General features: G+C 41.0%; 1 protein-coding gene across 11 annotated transcripts in view; it reads right to left on the reverse strand.

Annotated features, from left to right (window-relative positions):
* cacna1bb (calcium channel, voltage-dependent, N type, alpha 1B subunit, b) overlaps positions 1 to 18,027 on the reverse strand; it is a 114,051-nt gene that overhangs the window by 37,348 nt on the left and 58,676 nt on the right. For 3 of the 11 annotated variants that reach the window (XM_058617617.1, XM_058617612.1, XM_058617613.1), the window contains exons 17-29: positions 15,084 to 15,113; positions 12,833 to 12,905; positions 12,467 to 12,584; positions 11,323 to 11,390; positions 10,630 to 10,736; positions 9,098 to 9,160; positions 4,811 to 5,491; positions 3,611 to 3,816; positions 2,111 to 2,240; positions 1,856 to 1,985; positions 1,032 to 1,091; positions 656 to 762; positions 456 to 467 (exon numbers count right to left, since the gene is read on the reverse strand). In XM_058617617.1, the coding sequence (XP_058473600.1) occupies positions 456 to 467; positions 656 to 762; positions 1,032 to 1,091; positions 1,856 to 1,985; positions 2,111 to 2,240; positions 3,611 to 3,816; positions 4,811 to 5,491; positions 9,098 to 9,160; positions 10,630 to 10,736; positions 11,323 to 11,390; positions 12,467 to 12,584; positions 12,833 to 12,905; positions 15,084 to 15,113 (1,785 nt within the window). The remainder of the gene's footprint in view (positions 1 to 455; positions 468 to 655; positions 763 to 1,031; positions 1,092 to 1,855; positions 1,986 to 2,110; positions 2,241 to 3,610; positions 3,817 to 4,810; positions 5,492 to 9,097; positions 9,161 to 10,629; positions 10,737 to 11,322; positions 11,391 to 12,466; positions 12,585 to 12,832; positions 12,906 to 15,083; positions 15,114 to 18,027) is intronic. The other 8 variants (XM_058617622.1, XM_058617616.1, XM_058617615.1 and 5 more) reach the window with 6 other exon arrangements.

Below are 18,027 nucleotides of genomic sequence, written 5' to 3' on the forward strand. Positions count from 1 at the left end.
CTGGATTTCACAGAAATATACCCTGAACTATACCTTTTAAATCATTGTATCATGAAATATGTTATAATAAGTTACTTATAGCTATCATTCACTCTGTTTAATTAGTTTGCATTAGCATGGAGTGCATTTTATTCTTAGCTTGAACCTTTGTTTACACTGGTTCAGTGCTGCTGTACATTATCTATGTTGTTCCTATACTAACACACATCAGATATGCCTGATAAATGGAGAACAGGTAATTGCACTTACGCAATCTGAACATAGATACGACCCAAACACGGTTATGTAACACAAACAGAGTAAATGCCAGGTTTGCCGTGGCGATGATAAGACGAGCAAATCACAAAATATGACATTTGTTCAGAACATTTAGACACAGCGGTGAACTGAGGACAGAGGACAGAGGGACGTAAACAGGAAGACAAATGAGTGGAAACACAGAGAGCGGGATTTACCCCATCAGGCTCCTGAAAGCAATCCAAGCCACCCGAACAAAGAAAGAAAGAAAGAAAGAAAGAAAGAAAGGAGGAAAGAAAGAAAGACAGAAAGGAGGAGAAGCAAATACAGAAGCAGAGTCAGCAACACACACAGAAACACAGAGAAGAAGCCTCACAGTCGAGGAGGAGCAACAACGTAAGAAAAGAAATGGACTCACGAGCAGGCAAAGGCCACCAGAGCTCCACTGACCACGATGAAATCAAGAATGTTCCACAGGTCACGGAAATAAGCTCCAGGATGGAGGAGGAGGCCCAAGTCGATCATCTACACTCACAGAAAAAGAGTTTTGATTTGTTTTAAAGGGTTCTAACTCACGATACGGTATGAGCTACATTGCCTACAGTAAAGACAATATACAGTAAAACGATTACGATACAATACGATTCTAAAATGACTACGATATGATAAGATTAAAATATGATTGGGTGCAATTATGATACGACTATGATTCGTCAAAACACTGTGAGACATTTGACCAAAGCTAAGCCTTTTACTGAGAGCTCAAATCTTATTGCTGGTTTGTTTCTTCTCACCTTGATCACCATCTCAAAAGTGAAGACTCCCGTGAAGACATAATCCAGATACTTCAGAACCTGCGACGACAACAGAGCGGGAAAATATCCAGTGTTTTTAAATCACCTTATACTTGAATATTAATCAGGTTCAAGTTTAAGTTTGAGATAATGGATCAAAACCATGTCAACAAAACGGAAAAAAACTAAAGTTTGGAGCGCGTTCACTGTCCCATACAAAAGTCCATAGACAAAATCAGTGTTTTTAGCTCACAGAGATACAGGAGATGCTGGTCTACTGCTGCCTCGTGTGGTAGGTTTGTGTCACTGAGGTGAAACCGAACAAAGGATTTCAAACACAGAAGTCGTAAAATAAAACATTTCTACTTCCTGATGGAGGCAGCAGTGGATCAACAACTCTTGTGTTCTGTGTTGTAAAATCACTGATATTCTCTATGGAGTTTGGTGTGGAAGAGTGAGCGTTTTACCAAGTGACTTAAACTTCAGTTTCCAGGCAGGAAAATCTCTCAAACAATGAAATTAATAGGCAAAAACAACTAATGGAACAATCTCTTTGTCATGTCGGATAACAACTTTATGGGTTTGTGGAAGCAGCTAAACTTCGTTCACTCACTCACATTCACACAAAAACTAATTTACGTTACAAGTTTTAATTAAAATGAGTCAAAGTAAACTTGTTTTCATTCTTCAGTATGAAGAACAAACTGTCAAACTCTGTGAGCAGCAGTGTCTCAGCTGGCCCTGTGTGAGGACACCCCTCACAACTGTTTGTTGTTCGCTTTCCAAACGAGTATTTGTGAAGTCTGGATGTCAACATGACTCACGTTGTTCCGCGGCGCGTTGGCTTGCACGGGATCCTCGGCTGCCAGGGCGATGCTGCTCATGGTGATGACCATGAGGATGCACATTTCAAAGTAGCGCAGGTTGACCACGTAGTGACACAGCCGTCGCACCCTGCCAGACCAAACACAAAGATACTGTACGTGAGACCTAAGGTAAAATCGGGGACATGTGACAACTTATTTGTTCTCTTAATTCAACTCAAACTCCCACTCAGCGACGTCGCAGCGGTGACTCACGGGTTGGTTTGTCCGAAGACGAACATGGAGCTGTAGGGAAGGATCTGTCGAGGCCCATTAGCTGCCTCCTCGTCCTCCAGATCTTTCTTCTCCTCACTGATTTGGAAGTTGTCACAGTCGATGCTGTTCACTGGTGTGGAGAAATGATGCACATGCACAGTAAGACCTAGGCTCAAAGCAGCACAAATGCAATCATTAATCAATGGGAACCAGACTCAGGCTTATGGTCCGTGTTGTCGTTGTTGGTTGACTAAATAAATGAACTTCCTTGACTTATTAGAAGTTTCTCCAGAACGTCTTCTTCTTACGACCTTGGATTTTCCTACTGGCAGTTTTAGACTGTTCTTTGGAAAAATGATGATCTTACACTCTTACGCTTGTGCCACATGGAGCTAATAAACTTTGGTAGGACAGATGCAAGCTACGACGTATGTCAAGACCATTCATGGTGAAGACACAAGAGTACAACTTCATCAGCATGTGCCGCATCATCCCACTACGCTATGACCTGCGTCATAGCCGCTGTGAGATGTTCATCCTAAATGTCTGACACTGTCAGAACTTTGTTCCAGGCTTTCTTTGGTTGCAATACCATGACAACGGCCGTCTGGGAACCGGTCTTACAGTACGATTTGGAGGCACGACCAAAGATATCGCCACGTTTCGTCGTCATTTGTCTGAGACAGTTAAACTCTGTGCTACATGTTTGCTTTGTAAAGCTTTAAGGTTCATTTATGTTCAACATTAGATACAGAAGTGGACGCAGCCTTCTGTCCGTACCCTGTGCCTATATATTTGGTCAGTTTTTCACTTCAAAAGTTTGCAGATGCACATACTAAACAGACAAACTAGACCAGAACCACCGGAGATCACGGGAGGGCAGTGAAGCTAATTATTCAAGTGAGACGAGACAAAAGTAAGACCATCGTTAACCGTCAAGAGCACATAAATGCTTAGCACTTTCTCAAAAGGGTCAATTATCGCATCTTCCTCCACGAACACCATCTTCTTTGTCTCATCTGTGCTGCCCTCTGGTGAATGTGTTGGTCAACCACGTCAACATGGGCAGTGTCGTTACATCGACTTATCTTAGCAGTACGGTAAGATTAAAATGTCCGAACAGAGCTGTCGGTAAAAGGCTGCTCACAACATTGTCGGCATTTTTGCCTCGTTTTTGTCGTAAAAGTTCAACCAACAACAGCGGACACCATGTTGTCATGACTTTAGCAACAGTACTGCAAAGTTGGTTGTGGCAGACCATTTTTATTCTATCTGACCTATATTTTACTCAGAAATCACAATGAGATATAAATCTTTGTGTGAGGAAGCCGGAGAACCCTGAGGAACCACCGGCACACATGGTAACTCGACACTGAAAGGCCCGGCAGCCAAACTACCAACTTTTAGTTTGGGTTCGCCATCTGGGGACCTTGTTGCTGTGAGGCAACAATGCTAACATAACTCCACCGGGTGTCCCAAAGTGACCCGCTCTGTACTCACTGGGTATGATGGTGGTATCTCCAGGAGGTGCAGTGATGGTGACAGGGATGTGGATGGCGTTGCTGTTCAGTCCCGCCTGACTGGCCCTGGTGGAGTTCTTCTGGTTGTCCTCGTCCTCTTGCTTCTCCCCGAGACTCAGGCTGCTGTGCATCAGCTGCAGAGGACTGGAGGCGAGGCCGCTGTCCTCAGCATCCGTCTGCTTCTCCCTGGAGACAGAGATGAGGCATCATTATGTTCTAAACGAGCTTCAAGCTTTCTCTACCAAACAAGAACCATGTGAGAAAAGTTTGTCTCCCCCCTCTGGGGAGACAGACCACAAATTATTTGGCTACGCATTAGCAGGACTCTTACTGGCAGCCAGGCTACACAAACACACAGTCGTATGGTGTTTATGTGAAAGGAAGAAGGATCCACAGCCTATTATTTTTATGTCTTATATATTATGTCGTAGGATATGAAATGCACTTCAAAGAAAATCCACCCGGGAATTAATTAAGTCAGGTCAGATGCATCACAGACTATGACCTGTCAGCGGTTACAAGCATTGAAAATATAAAATCAAGCAAACGTTGGACGGTTTTCCCCTCAGGTTCCCACACATTTACACCAATGACTAATCAAAACGTTAGCACATTTTATCCCCAACACGCGGCATGTTACATTAGGCAAACTCACATGTAACGCGACAAGTTATATTATTGTCACCTCACAATTAGCTTAGCTAACAGAGCTGCCATCGTCAAAAAGTCATTCCCAAGCCACTGATGATTGAAAAACACACTTTGCTGCCATTTTTGTGGATGGTATCTTGTTAGCGCTCGCTAAATCCATGCACTCCTTTGACAGTCCCCCTGCCATCTAGTGGCAAACAAGTGTATCTGTACAGTGTTTTCTAAATTTTTTTGACAAATCCAAAACATTTTCAAGCCCAGGAAACAGTTTTTTAATAGTTGATCTAAGTTTAAATGTTTTCCATGACACATGACTTGATTCATCCCTCGCTGCCCGTCAGTTGAATTCGTTGTTACCAAATGAAATAGCTTTTAAAAGTTTGACATGCACTTTCTTTCACATAATGACGCCGTTCCTCGCAGACAGGGGAAATGAAACTCGATGTTAAGTGGCGTGATCACAGCTGTGAGTCATGCTGCACTTTGGTACAAATTTAAATTCATGAATAAACTAAATGGGTAGCCTTACCTGTGGCCTCTGGCTCCGTTTCTGTTCCTCTTACAATCGTCTCCGTCCAGAGTAGACTGAGTTCTGAGTATCCGAGAGCAGCGTCCCTTCGTGTCTCCGTTGTTCTTGGACTCTTCGTGTGCACCGTTCCCTATCCTTCCGTTCCCTTCTTTGGGTGGATGATGGTAATGGTGATGGCGATGTCCCCGTTCTCCTCCATGCAGGTCATTGTTCTCCTCCTCGGGTGATCCGGCCAGGTGGTGGTGGTGCCTGTGCCCCAATCCTCCGTCTCGACTGTACCTCCTCTCTTTCACCGGGGCGCTGTCACTGCTGTGATCTCTGCCCCTACTGTGGTGGGCGTGGTGCCGCCCCCCCCTGCCCTCGCCTCCATCTCTGCTCTCCCCGTTTCTGTTGTGGTGGCGGTGATGTTTCCTGGAGTGCGTGTGGAAGTTATCTCCCACCCCGTCCTGCCGGGCGTCTCCCACCTCCTGTTTGTCGCCGTTCCTGGACTCCACCACCAGCGGCCGGTCCAAGTGGGTCTTCATGTCGGGGTGCAGGTGGAGGGCGGAGGTCATGCGGAGGCGTTCCTCAGGGTCGAGCTCGTTGAACAGGGCCTCGCTGCTCGCCCTGATGTTGTGTCTCCTCAGCTGATTGGTCCTCTGCTCCCACACGGACATGGCTTTGCTTCCCCGCTGCTCCTTACTGCACACAGGAATCAAGAAATCAAAAACAATATCATAGAAACATCTTATTGCGACTTTTGGGAGATTGACTGCTAATTCTTTACTGTCTTTGTTTGTCCAAAACACATCACGTCAGTAGCAAATTGACCCCAGCACATTTACTGTACTCCTAGTGCTGGTTCCAAGCTGGTTTCATCTGCTGTGGTGACCCTTATAGAGGGAGAAGCCGAAACTAAAAACCCCCAAAAAACTGAAGAAACCTATTGGATGCGAAGTGGAAGAAAAACTTCAAGTCCTCTTGTTACCAACTCAGTGTGTTTTAGATAAAGAAAACCTGGATGAATGAGAATCTACACAGATGTCTGTTGAAATAACCAGTTATGATGAGGTCTAAGGATGTTTCAGGATTTTTTTCCCCATGGTAAAGCTGTCACTTACCATGATTAACCTTTAAAAGGTTAAAATAGTTCTAATCTTCAACACCATGATATGGTTGTTGTTTTTTGGTTTTTTTTACTGTACATGTATTACAGTCGTACATGGAGAGTGTAATTTATCAGAAGATGTCATTCCAAATTGTCAACTTCAATCCCTTTGATCACAATTCAACTTGGCCGCCATGAGATAAAAAGCTTTCGTTTTTCATCGTTTTTGTTTTTTTTCAGTTGTACACAAAGAAAAGAAAGTCGGAGCAACCTCACAAACCCTGACAGGATTGTAAGATGGCTGCCAATCCTGTCACGCTGTTTGTTTACGCAAAATACAACATAGAGTGTTGTTATCAACTGGTATTGCTAACAATTACTAGCTCTAAATATGTTTGCCACGTCAAGTTCCAACTTCCGATGGAACATACGATAACCTCATGAGCAGAGAGGACCGCCTCTTTGTGGAGTTTTGGCTCCTGATTGGGTAAAGAGATATAACCAGGGACAGTGTAAAAAGCCTGAGTGACTCAACAGAATGTAGAGGTATTTATGTGAACTAAAGGTTTCTCACTGACACTTCCTTCACACTTCTATGAAGAACATTAAAAGGTGTTACCAAGGTGACGTCTGATGTTTTTAACCGGTTTCAGCTGTGCTAACGACCAAGTCTTCACTTGAACAATGCCGCCTCTTTGTTTGGGCGAGACAAAAGGCAAAGCAGAAAATAAGTTCAGCAGTGTTCATTGTTTTTTTTTGACTCATTTAAATGACTAAGAACTGACTGAAAGCAGCCTTTTCATGGACTAAAATAGAAATGAAAGAGTGATGTAACAAAAGTTAGGACTTGGTACGTCAAGAAAATGTCTTTAAAACAAAACTATTAAGGGTTTTTTGTTAAGTCTTCAAATTAAAATGTCCCACTCGCTAACGTTCTTTCAATTATGATGTAACGTGCCAGACCATAGATCATAATTATTCTACATGACTCAACATGAAATGATGATGACAGAATTTCTTGATTTGGCATGAGACCTAAATAATTGCGATTCACAGTATTATATTAACTGTAAAAAACATTCTTGAAACTCTTAAAGATGGCTCTAAAAACACATTACAGAAAGTGAAAATCAAGAATCCATGGTCCTGGAATGACTGGATAGATGCAGGGGTCACTTGTGGCACTTAATAAATCATTTAATAAATCACTGGGACTGTATGTTGGTGAGCTAGACGGCATCTTTACGTCATTAACGTGAAATATTATCGACTTTTTCCATTCAATCCTCCCCAATCAACTGATTTTAAAGCAAAATGTAGGTTTTGTGGTATTTTTGACGTGAGACAATCATAAACCCCTTGTTGTGTTTCCATATTTCCATCGGATATACTGTTGTTGTTTTTTATTTACGTGAGGCTTTTTATAGGGTCAGATAAGTTTGTTCCCCTCTGGTTGTTTTGTACCTCATTCGTCGGACGGGAGACGAGTAGACAGTATAGTATGTCCTAAAAAAGACAGACAGAAAACACAGAGGACACAGGACAGGTATCCACACACAGGTGAGCAACGGACAAACAGACATACAGTGTTCATACAGAGAGGAAATAACGCAGAAGGAAGGATAGAGAAAAAAAGGAGCAGAAAACACAGTGGGAATAGTTGCAGTAATAATGAAGGCGTGTTGATGAATTAGCATCTCTGGCCCGCCATTAGCATTTTAAACGGACTGCGATTACAAACCGCCCGAAGAAGCCAAACGGCCTGTGGTGATCGCAGAGAAGCACAGAGAAATTAACTCTGCTCAATTAAAGATAAATTATTATAAACACAATGCTTGTTAAAAGCCAGAGGGAGGCAGGAGTGGGGGTGTCTGCAAGCAATTTACACTTAAATTTATGTATGCAACTTACTCATCTTTCTCTTTTTTTTGAGCCACAGGGGCAACTGACCTATCTGCGTTCCCTTTAGAGCACGCAGACAAACAAGAATCATTATGTGTTGGTCTAAAAAATGAGAGCTTTGGAGATGAAACAACGAAAGGACGATGTGAATTATGTTTATCGCTGTGTGAAGGGGTTCTTGTTTGTTTGCAACGTTTTCTAGGTTCAGTGAATTTAATCAAAGATAGAGAAGAAATGCACAGCTAAACTGATTGTGTTGTCAGCTATAGCTCGTGTTGTTTGCTATAGCTTGTGTCATCAGCTACAGCTTGTGTCATTAGCTATAACTAGTGTTGTCAGCTAGAGCTTGTGTTGTTATAGCTCGTGTTGTTAGCAAGATGCTTAAAGGGTACAGATTGTTTTTTTTATGATTTGCTCATGTAGCTTTGTTTTATTTTGTCAAAGACTTTTTATTAGCGTTAGAGTTTATTTACAAGCTAATGAGGTGTAGCTTGTCCAAATGAGTTGAGAAGTTGTGAATTAGATGAAGACACAAAAGGGGGTGGGGTAGCTCAGTGGTTAAAACCGGTACCCTGTGTGCAAAAGACATCATGGTCGCAATTTCAACTCCACCCCTGGCAGGTTGTACTCAATTCCCTTGTAAGTGGCTTTGGATAAAAGCATCTGCTAAATGACATGTAATATAATGTAAGAAAATGATGCCTCTTTCATTTCAGTCACTAAATATTTAAGTGGAACTGAAGATTTTGCGTGACACAACTACTTGCTAATTTCTGAAAATATGTAAGCATAGCTAGTAGTTCAGCTACGTCCTGGTAGCACCACTGTTGTGGTTTGACCTACAGAAAAAAACCCTAACCATTACTCAAAAACATGTATTTATTTTATAAGAATAACTACTAAAGGCCATTTCCAAAAATTTAACAACATTTTTTTGACAGGAAGTAGCCGTATATAGCACATGGCGCAGGACAAATGGTGTTTCTGGTTAGTTACTGACACTTAAATGACAACACGATGAACAACACGGCTTCTGACCTCATGTTATGACCTGTGGATGTGGATGCAAGCTAGCAACAACAATAGCAGCAAATAGCTAACATTAGCTAGCTAGCATATTGAACTTGATTATTGTTCTCTGCAACTTGAGTTTCAGGAAAAGAGAAAAGTAACATAAGTAAAGCTTTTGACGGCCGAGTTTAGCCGTGGGTCAGCTGAAGGAGGAGAGGAAAGGATAGGAGGGAAGAGGAGAGGAGAAAGGAAAGGAGTCAAAGAGGGCAGATTAAAGAGTGACTCACGGTGATTGAATGCTGTTGATGGACGACCTGCGAGAGATCGCGTCTCGATTTTGCTTTACAAAACTGTGCATGCAGAACAAAAAACAAAAGAAAAATTGAGACACAGGTGTGAAGGGGACGGGTGGACATGTGTGCGGTCTGTACGTCCACGTGTGTCCACCTGTCCCCTCCTGTTTCACAATAAAGGACTAATCTGAACTTCAATTCACACAACAACAATAACAACAACAACAACAACAGTGTTTGTCAGTAACATTTCTACAACTGAAAGTGACAAAAAAAGATAAATCAGGAGTTTCATTCCAGAACAACAAATAATTAAAATGATATTTTAACAGCATAAAAGTATGAAAAATTACAGCATAATTAAGTCTGGAGTCGTTTTGTCATGAAACCCTGAGCACACGGTAACACCATCAACTGTTCTGTGTACAAATGAAAAATATTAGAAACGACAACAAGTTTACATAACAACAGTCAGAAATGGTGAAGATGTTGGACACGGGGAAGAGTTAACTGTCCACAGCGAAATTTCTTCTGCAGATAAAGAGGACGATGAAGGACGAGGAAGGAGGAGGACGAGGAAGGAGGGCAATTAAGAAGCAAGGTGAATTGAACGGTCATTTCTGAATAAAGGGCTATGTCGCAGAATTATACAGCACACAGATCTGCTGCGATGAATCAATGAGAGGAATTCTCGCGACAGACTCATAATTTCACTGCTTCATCAAGGCTCTAAAAATAGCTGAGATTTAATTACATCCTCAACAAAAGATCCCAGGACCTGTCAATCATAAATCCTGAGGTTAAAATAAGGCCCTGCGGCGATTAATCGATGAGTCACAGACGACAAAAATTAATCACCAGCTAATTGATTCATTGATTTGGAGTTTCTTCTCCTCTGTGACAAAAGACTGTCAGTCTAAATCTTTGGTTTTTGTGGTTTTTCATGAACCATGAGCTGACACTTGACAGCCCAAACATCTTCAATCACACGATCGAATAATAATAATAATAATAGTTTTGTTGCTTAGAAATGTCTCCAGTTACTCTCTATTTTTGTTAAACCAGGGTTAGGCAACATATCTGTGCTGTAGTTGGTCAATAATTCCATAATAACTTCATATAATAATGTAAATGAAGTGATTGGACAGAACTAGACTCTGTTTACAGTGATAAAACCAACAGTTGCTGCGGTAATAAACTCGTAGCTACTAGACGTTCAGCTAAAGATGCAAATCTTTGGTTTATGTCAATTTCAACACGTCTCGTTGACATAACGAAGCTTCCTTAATTACCTCTGTGAGTGACGGAGGTAGATGAAGGTGGAGTTTGGTGAACATGACACCAGCACAGGAGGAAGAGAACATAGAACATATGGACACTTCAGACACACACACACACACAGAGAAGGACAGACATTTGTCTTCAAATGTGGGACTGAAGTGAGACGCCGCTGCTAAAGAAGAAGAAGAAGAAGAAAAAGCAGAAGAAGGAGGAGGAGGAGGAGGAGGAACTTCCGGGAAACGTACGCAGTGATTGAGATGTTAGCCGCCGACATGGGGCTGACCTCCTTCACCTCCAGAGCCTTCTGCAGCGCCAGCTTCTTATTGGCTGCCTCCTCCTGCTCCTCTTCATCCTTAAACCGAGACATGAATTCAGTTTTGTTTCAGTGCTGTTGAAACTGCAGTTTGCTCTCTGGTTAAACACCAGGGAAAACAGATGTTTCACCACTTCACAAAACACTTACAAATAAAAAATAATTTTTTATCAGATTAAGTCGACCACACCATGTTAGCGGCTCTGTGTCGCCGTTAAACGACTTTATTTTCCAACTGGAAACTGAAGTTTGTGTTGCTTTGTAAAGCGTTCACTCCCCTGCACCAAACTCCATAGAGAAAACCAACGATTTTAGCTCACACAGACACAGGAGCTGTTGATCCACCGCTGCCTCGGTCAGTGAGTTAAAGCGAGCTATTTTGTGACTTCGGCATTGAAAAACCTTTCTTCTGATTAATGGCAGTGACACAAACTGACCAAAGGGGGCAGCAGCACACCAGCAGCTCTTGCGTCTCCCTGAGCTAAAAATGCTGATTTTCTCAATGGACTTTGGTGCAGGAGCGGATGAGAGGAGATAAGATATCACAGACTTCAAACTGCCTTTTGCTTAGCGGCTAAAATCAGTTTTTTCCTTGTGTCACCACTGGGGGGCGCACTGAACCCACCTTGGTCAGCTCCTGTGCGTTGGCGAGGTTATCGACGGCGATGGCCAGGAAGACGTTGAGGAGTGTGTCTGAGTGACAGCGGCGCTCAGGAGGAAACACAGGTGACACAGGTGAGGAGGGAGAAAAACAGTCACACTGGGACTGAGTCCTGTGGTGGGAGGAGCCTCCGTGCTAAAAACATTAGCATTGAAGCAACGTGGAGATGAGACTGGACAATCACTGTGTTTTTCCAGTGATCCTGATCCTCTGAGCAAAATGTCAGCCTCGCTGCAGAAGATACTGCCTCTGCTGCTTCTCATTTAAATCACTCTTTGACCTTTTTCGCCTCAAGACAAACATTTTAACCTCATTAATGATAAGACAAATACACCACATGCTGCTTTTGTTTGATTCCTCTTGTTTCTTTGAGTTGTGGAATGGAGAAAAACAAAAGTCAAAAAGACACTTATTCTCACTAAACTCAACTAAAGACTCACCTAACAAAATCTACACGTTATATTAGAAAATATGTTCACTACTTTATCTTTTGTTTTGACTGGAAATGGTTTGTTTTTATTGCTTTGCAAACAGACAACGCCCTGCACCAAACTCCATAGAGAAAACCAGCGATTTTAACATCACAGCTCACAGGAGATGTTGATCCACTGCTGCCTCCGTCACTTAGTTCAAATGTGTTTTTTGTGACTATTTTGTTTGAAAACTTGTGGTTGGATTGACATCAGTGACAGAAACTAGCCACACGAGGCAGCAGTGAACCAGCAGCTCCTGTGTACCGGTGAGCTAAAACACTCATTTTCTCTATGGGATTTGGTGCGGTGGAGTGAGCAGTTTAATGAGTTCCACTGAATTACCCAAAACTTGGTGGGAAGATGTGATGAAGACCAAGACGAACAAAAAAGTCGACCGTAACCATGGCCTCAACTCAACAGGAAGTCAGCCATTTGGAATCTTGGCGTCCATTTTGGCAATTTGCACCCTACGTAAATGAGCGAGACACATCAAAGGCAGAAAGTTGTCGTAGTCATTTTACAGATTCAAAAGTGAGGTCAGTGAACGTGTGAATATTTGCAAAAACAAGTTTGCTTGATTTTGAATTTTACAGCAAAACAACAAACATTGAAAAACGAGGCGTTAAAGAGGATACAGTTTCCAAACAGAGTGAGGACGATGAAGTAGATGGAGGAGAACATGCCGCGGCGGACGCCTCCCTGAGACTCGATGCCGTGGTACATGACGGCGTTCCAGTCCTCGCCGGTCAGAATCTGAGGACGGTCAGAGAGAGAGACGCGGACGCGTGTGCGTCGTTAAAACCATTAACATCGCTCAGACTTTGGGATTCATTTTACTTTATCGAGCAAAAGGTTATGAGCAGAGACTAATTGGAAGGTTATTAATGAGCTCCTTAAGAGACAGAGGGAAGTCAGAGCAGTCATTTTCCTTTAATCAGGTCTTTTTATTCTCTCATTTATTAAGAAAATCTGTGTGTGTGTGTGTGTGTGGAGTGTTTTACCTGGAACACGGTGAGAATGGCCGCCGGGAAGGTGTCGAAGTTTGTTGTGGGCGTCTTCTCTTCAAAGTTAAACCTAAACGAAACAGACAATAACAATAAAATTAATAATTACAATTCGAGGGAAAAGTCATAAATAAATAAAAAAAACAAGTAATTAGAAAGTTCTGCCTCACACACACAGTACTGTTCACCTGCTGTTCAGGAGAGGACGTTAAAAAACACGACAAAAAAGCAACAACACGTTTCTTTTAAAGATAAACTCACACAAGTACAAACACATACACATACGCACAAGCAGGAGCATGAGTTAAACAGGGAAAGAGGAAAATACAGCGGATTTAAACTCACGTTGCTATGGCAACACCGTGTTTTTATGCCGTTAATTTGGTCTTGTGCGGGTATATTACGAGAATAAAGTCGTAATATTAAAAAAGTTGTAAATTTACAAGAATAAAGTCATAATTTTACAAGAAGAAAATCGTAATTGTACAAGAACAAAGTCGGAATACTATGAGATTGGGAACCGTAAAACTACGTAAACCATACGACGAACAGCATCTGTTGCGCAAAGCGATATTCTTTTGATATTCTCTTTGATTTACGATCTCCATTCATTTCCAAGGAGAATTTTTTTGTGATTTTTCACATTTTCTTTGCCACGGTTACTCCAGGTAATTTCTGGATAAATTGCGAACTTCTTCTTCAATGCTAAGGGACAGATTTTGCCAAATAAATTCCGGTAAAGAAGAAAATTGGTGAATTGTTTTTTTTGTTTTTAACAATCGCAATTCCTGCACTCACTTGCACGTAGAGTTAAATTTTGCGACTTGTGCTGCGTTTCATTTACAAATGGAACGCAGCATTATCCCTCGCAACGATAGTTTCTTACACAAACAGATTCTGTTCATCATGTGCTTGTTTTGTTTTTTGTGAATTTTGAAAAGTAAATAAATGTATTTTGTCGCAATTTTGGGGTCAAACACGAACGTCAAACATGGGGAAAAGACAACATGAGAAGACGGAGGAGAAAACGTGAATGAATGGAGGGTGAATGAATGAGTGAATTAGTCTTTACTTTGCCACTTGTTTTTGTTGGTGCCCACTAGGGGGTGCAGCGGTTCAACAAGCCCACGCCTCGGTTTGTTTTTTTAGTTCACTTTGGAGACAATTTTTTTTACAATTTTCTCCTTCTTTCTTCGCAGAAATTAATTACGTCAAGTAACGTAAGATCATAATAACGTAAACTCTACAGTACATGAAACATTAATACTTTCACTTTAGTGCAAATTTACATTTTCAGTTTGAACATGAACGATAGAAATAACACATTCTCTTTCCAAAATAAAAGCTTATGACTTTTATCTTTGACTGAAAAGAAACCAAAAAACAACTTCAGTGAACTCACATTTTTGTATAATTCACAAAATAAACTCAGTCTTTAGTTGAGGTAAGAATGGGACGACAAATAGATGTATGATTTTATCGCAATAAAAATTTTACGCAATACTTATCGGGATAATCATGAATGGGAAAATCGTTAACATTTCATGTGACTGACTGGAAGAGGCTGTCCCGCCCGACTACAGTCCTGGAGATTTATTTTGGAATGCCACACGAGGGCGCCAAAGGCATCAATGTAGGGTTAAATTCTTGGTTTTTTACTTTTTCAAATTTCAAAATATTAACATTTATCTTATCTGCGGAAAAATTTGTTTCTGAGAAAAATGAGGTGAGAATTTTTTTTTTAAAGTTCGCAATAACACTTTGTCTGAATCAGCATCTTTGCTCTAAACATCTGCAGCAGAAACAGCGCCCCCTGCAGATTAGCTAAAATGACGTTTATCGCGACTCATACCGATGTCGGTAGCTATACACAACCTGAAGACAAGAATTGTGTGAACAAGAGGAGGCGGGGCTTGTGGGGAACAAATACCGACACGTGATTGGACACTGTGTGCGAAGTTGTTTGTCATGAAAGCGAGAGAAAAAACATTGCGACTTTCATGAACAAACCAAAACCCGATAAAGTTTGTTTTTGTTTCCTTGACGTTGTTTTCCACGTCAGTAAATCGGATTATTCCAAAAAAAAAACTGGAGAGGATTCATGTGAACTGGACTCCACCTGTTAGTATTTTCTTTATTTTCAATTGAAAGTAAACACTGGGATCCAGCTTCATGTCATCACACATGCACACTCTCTCCACAGGGAGCGTAAACCTCTGCAGGAACCTCACACACCAACCCAACAAACCTGCCAGAACCTGAATCCTTGGGCGTGAAACTGAAGAAGACAATGAGAGAACGACACAGAGAGAAAATGAGGAAGGGCTCAAAAAATCAGCTGCACGGCTGCTTCATCACAACACTTTGAGTTAGGGACAGAGAAACAGACAAATACGTGTTCTGTTGTGAAAATCAATACAAAAAGCATTAAAAAAAACAAAGAAATCCTGTATGTTCATTCATCCACACTTTGAATAGAAATGCTGTGGATAAATAGTGAAAACATTTGAAAATCAGGTCACAGAGATACTTCAGGTTGTGCGGACTGTGCTGTGAGCGCCCCCTGCTCCGACAACTAAAACTAATCCACTTTTTCTAACAGGAAACAGGAAGTTTGTGTCACTCCTGAGGTCCACTCAACTCCCCTGCACCAAACTCCATAGAGAAAATCAGCGATTTTAACCTCACAGCAGAGAGGAGTTGTTGATCCACTGCTGCCTCCATCACTAAGTTATCCTGGGTTGATGTTGAGACATCAGCATTTAAAGTCCTCTGTTCAGATTTATAAAAGTGACACAAACTGGCCACACGAGGCAGCAGCAGACCAGCAGCTGCTGTGTCCCCGCGAGCTTAAATCGCTGATTTTCTCCATGGGGTTTGGTGCAGAGGAGTGACTATTTTACAAAGCAGAAGAAATGTTAGTTTCCTGTTAGAAAAGTCTGTCTAACAGTGAGATAAACGCAGTGAACATGTTCTTAAAATAGTAACCACTTAAGCTGGCATAGATTTGAATTACATTTTATAACCTGTGCATCTTATACTGAGTGTTGTAGCTGTTCAATTGTATAAAGGAATAAATAAAAGGGATTAAATGTAACTGTGTATCACATTTCAAGGTCCAAATTAACATTTTGAATTCATATAACTTGATAATTATCTATATTTTTAGATTTTTTGACTGTTTTTCCCTTTCATTACTCTGCAAGTTTAAGTCAGAGTATTTTTGAGTTGATACACACAAGAAATATGTATATATAGTTATATATAATATTATACAAAAATATTGTATAAATAAAAGAGCAACTTTTCAAATGGCATGCTTTTGTTGACCCTGAACTATCCATATGTATATATATATAAGTATATATATATATATATAAATATATTAGATTTTAAGGAAAACAGTTAAATATAATCCCAAATGTGTCGCTATGACACAATCGAATGAAAGAATGAATGGATTAAACATTAAATATGAATTATATGAAGACAAAGACGCCGTGTGTCCACATACATTTGTCCATCTGTGAAAACTAATCACATTTTCTGCAATATTTACTGTACACACACACACACACACACACACACGAGAGAGAGAGAGATGGAGGAGGGAGGAGCAGCTAATTCAATTCCTCTCTTGGTATGTCATCGTACAGTATGTTCTCTCTCCCCAGGCTCCTCCCCCTCCTCTTCCTCCTCCTCGTCTATGTTTGTCCTTCTCTGTCTCATTAGTTCATCCTCCACCATCCTCCCCGCCTTTCTCATCCTTCCATCACTTTCTCAATTACCCCTTTCTTTGCCTGATTCTCCCTCGCTCCTTTTTCTCCTGCACTCCATCATCTCCTCCTCCTCCTCCTCCTCCTCCTCCTCCCTTTTCCTTGAGGATTAGCCGCTGTGTGTGTGTGTGTGTGTGTGTGTGTCGCCTGCCGACCTCTGTTTACTCTGATAATAGGGATTGGGAGCGTGTGTCTCACACTGGGACTTCATTAAACCAGGACTGAAAACAGGAATCATGTGAGGCGCTGCAGACTCCTGCTGTCGCCCCCTGCTGCTGCTGCTGCTGCTGCTGCTGCTGCTGTTACACGCCACCACCACCAGGAGCAGCAGCAGCTCACAATAGTCATAATAAAATAAGTCTTTTAATCCCACATCTGTCCAATGGTTTGCTTCACACACTTCAAACTCGACAGGTGACTCAATCAGGTCACCAGCGTGTCCGGTGCCGACTTTGGCGTCATTTGGACGAAAAATGCAAGAGTTATTGGTAGAAATGCGACAGATATATGACTAAACGTGCCGCTGCTGCGTCATCTCTCACACACTTACTCATCCATATGTTTGTATGTTTGTATAATCGCTTTAAAACAAAAACTGAGCCTTAGAATAAGTATTTTATATGTACTTTATAGACAAAGGCCTTGTTTTACGATTTTCTACAGTAGTCAGAGAAGCCAGATCGAGAATTCCACGCTTTTTTGAACCCTGAAGAGTTCCTCAGGACATTTCCTGTCATTCTGTTTTTAATTGTTGAGCCATTTTGTCTGTGTTGTATAGAATATAGCTCAAGTTTTCCAGAGGATATTTATTTTTGGTAAACATTTAGAACTGTCACCTCAGTTCCTTAACTTAGCCTAATATCTAAGCTACGCGAGAACCTTTTTTGGCCGTTAAAGGTTAACATTTTTAAACAATATTATTAATATTTGATGTGTATATTTCAGGCTGAAGTAGTTTTAAAAGATTGACTCATTTAAAGTGGAAAAAATATGAATATATAACGTTTTTAAAGCAGTTTTTGGCAAGGTGACAATTCTTTTTTTAAATCTGACACTATCAAAAAAACAATGCATGTAGAGCTGCAACTAACGATTATTTTCATAATCGATTAATCTGTCGATTATTTTCTCGATTAATCGTTTGGTCCATAAAATGTCAGAAAACCTTAAAAAATGTTGATCGGTGTTTGTCAAACCTGGAAATGATGATGTTCTCAAACGTCCACAAACCAAAATGATGCACTTTTAATTTCTTTGTTTTATGGAGCAAAGACATGAAGAAAATATTCACATTTAAGAAGCTTAAACAATCGGAAATCTTGTTTTAATCATGAAAAAAGCTTCAAACCGATTAATCGATTATTAAAACAGTTGTCGATTCATTTAGTAATCGATTAATAATCGATTCATAGATTA

The sequence above is a fragment of the Solea solea genome, chromosome 19 (assembly GCF_958295425.1).
Source record: "Solea solea chromosome 19, fSolSol10.1, whole genome shotgun sequence".
Taxonomy (NCBI): Eukaryota; Metazoa; Chordata; class Actinopteri; order Pleuronectiformes; family Soleidae; genus Solea; species Solea solea.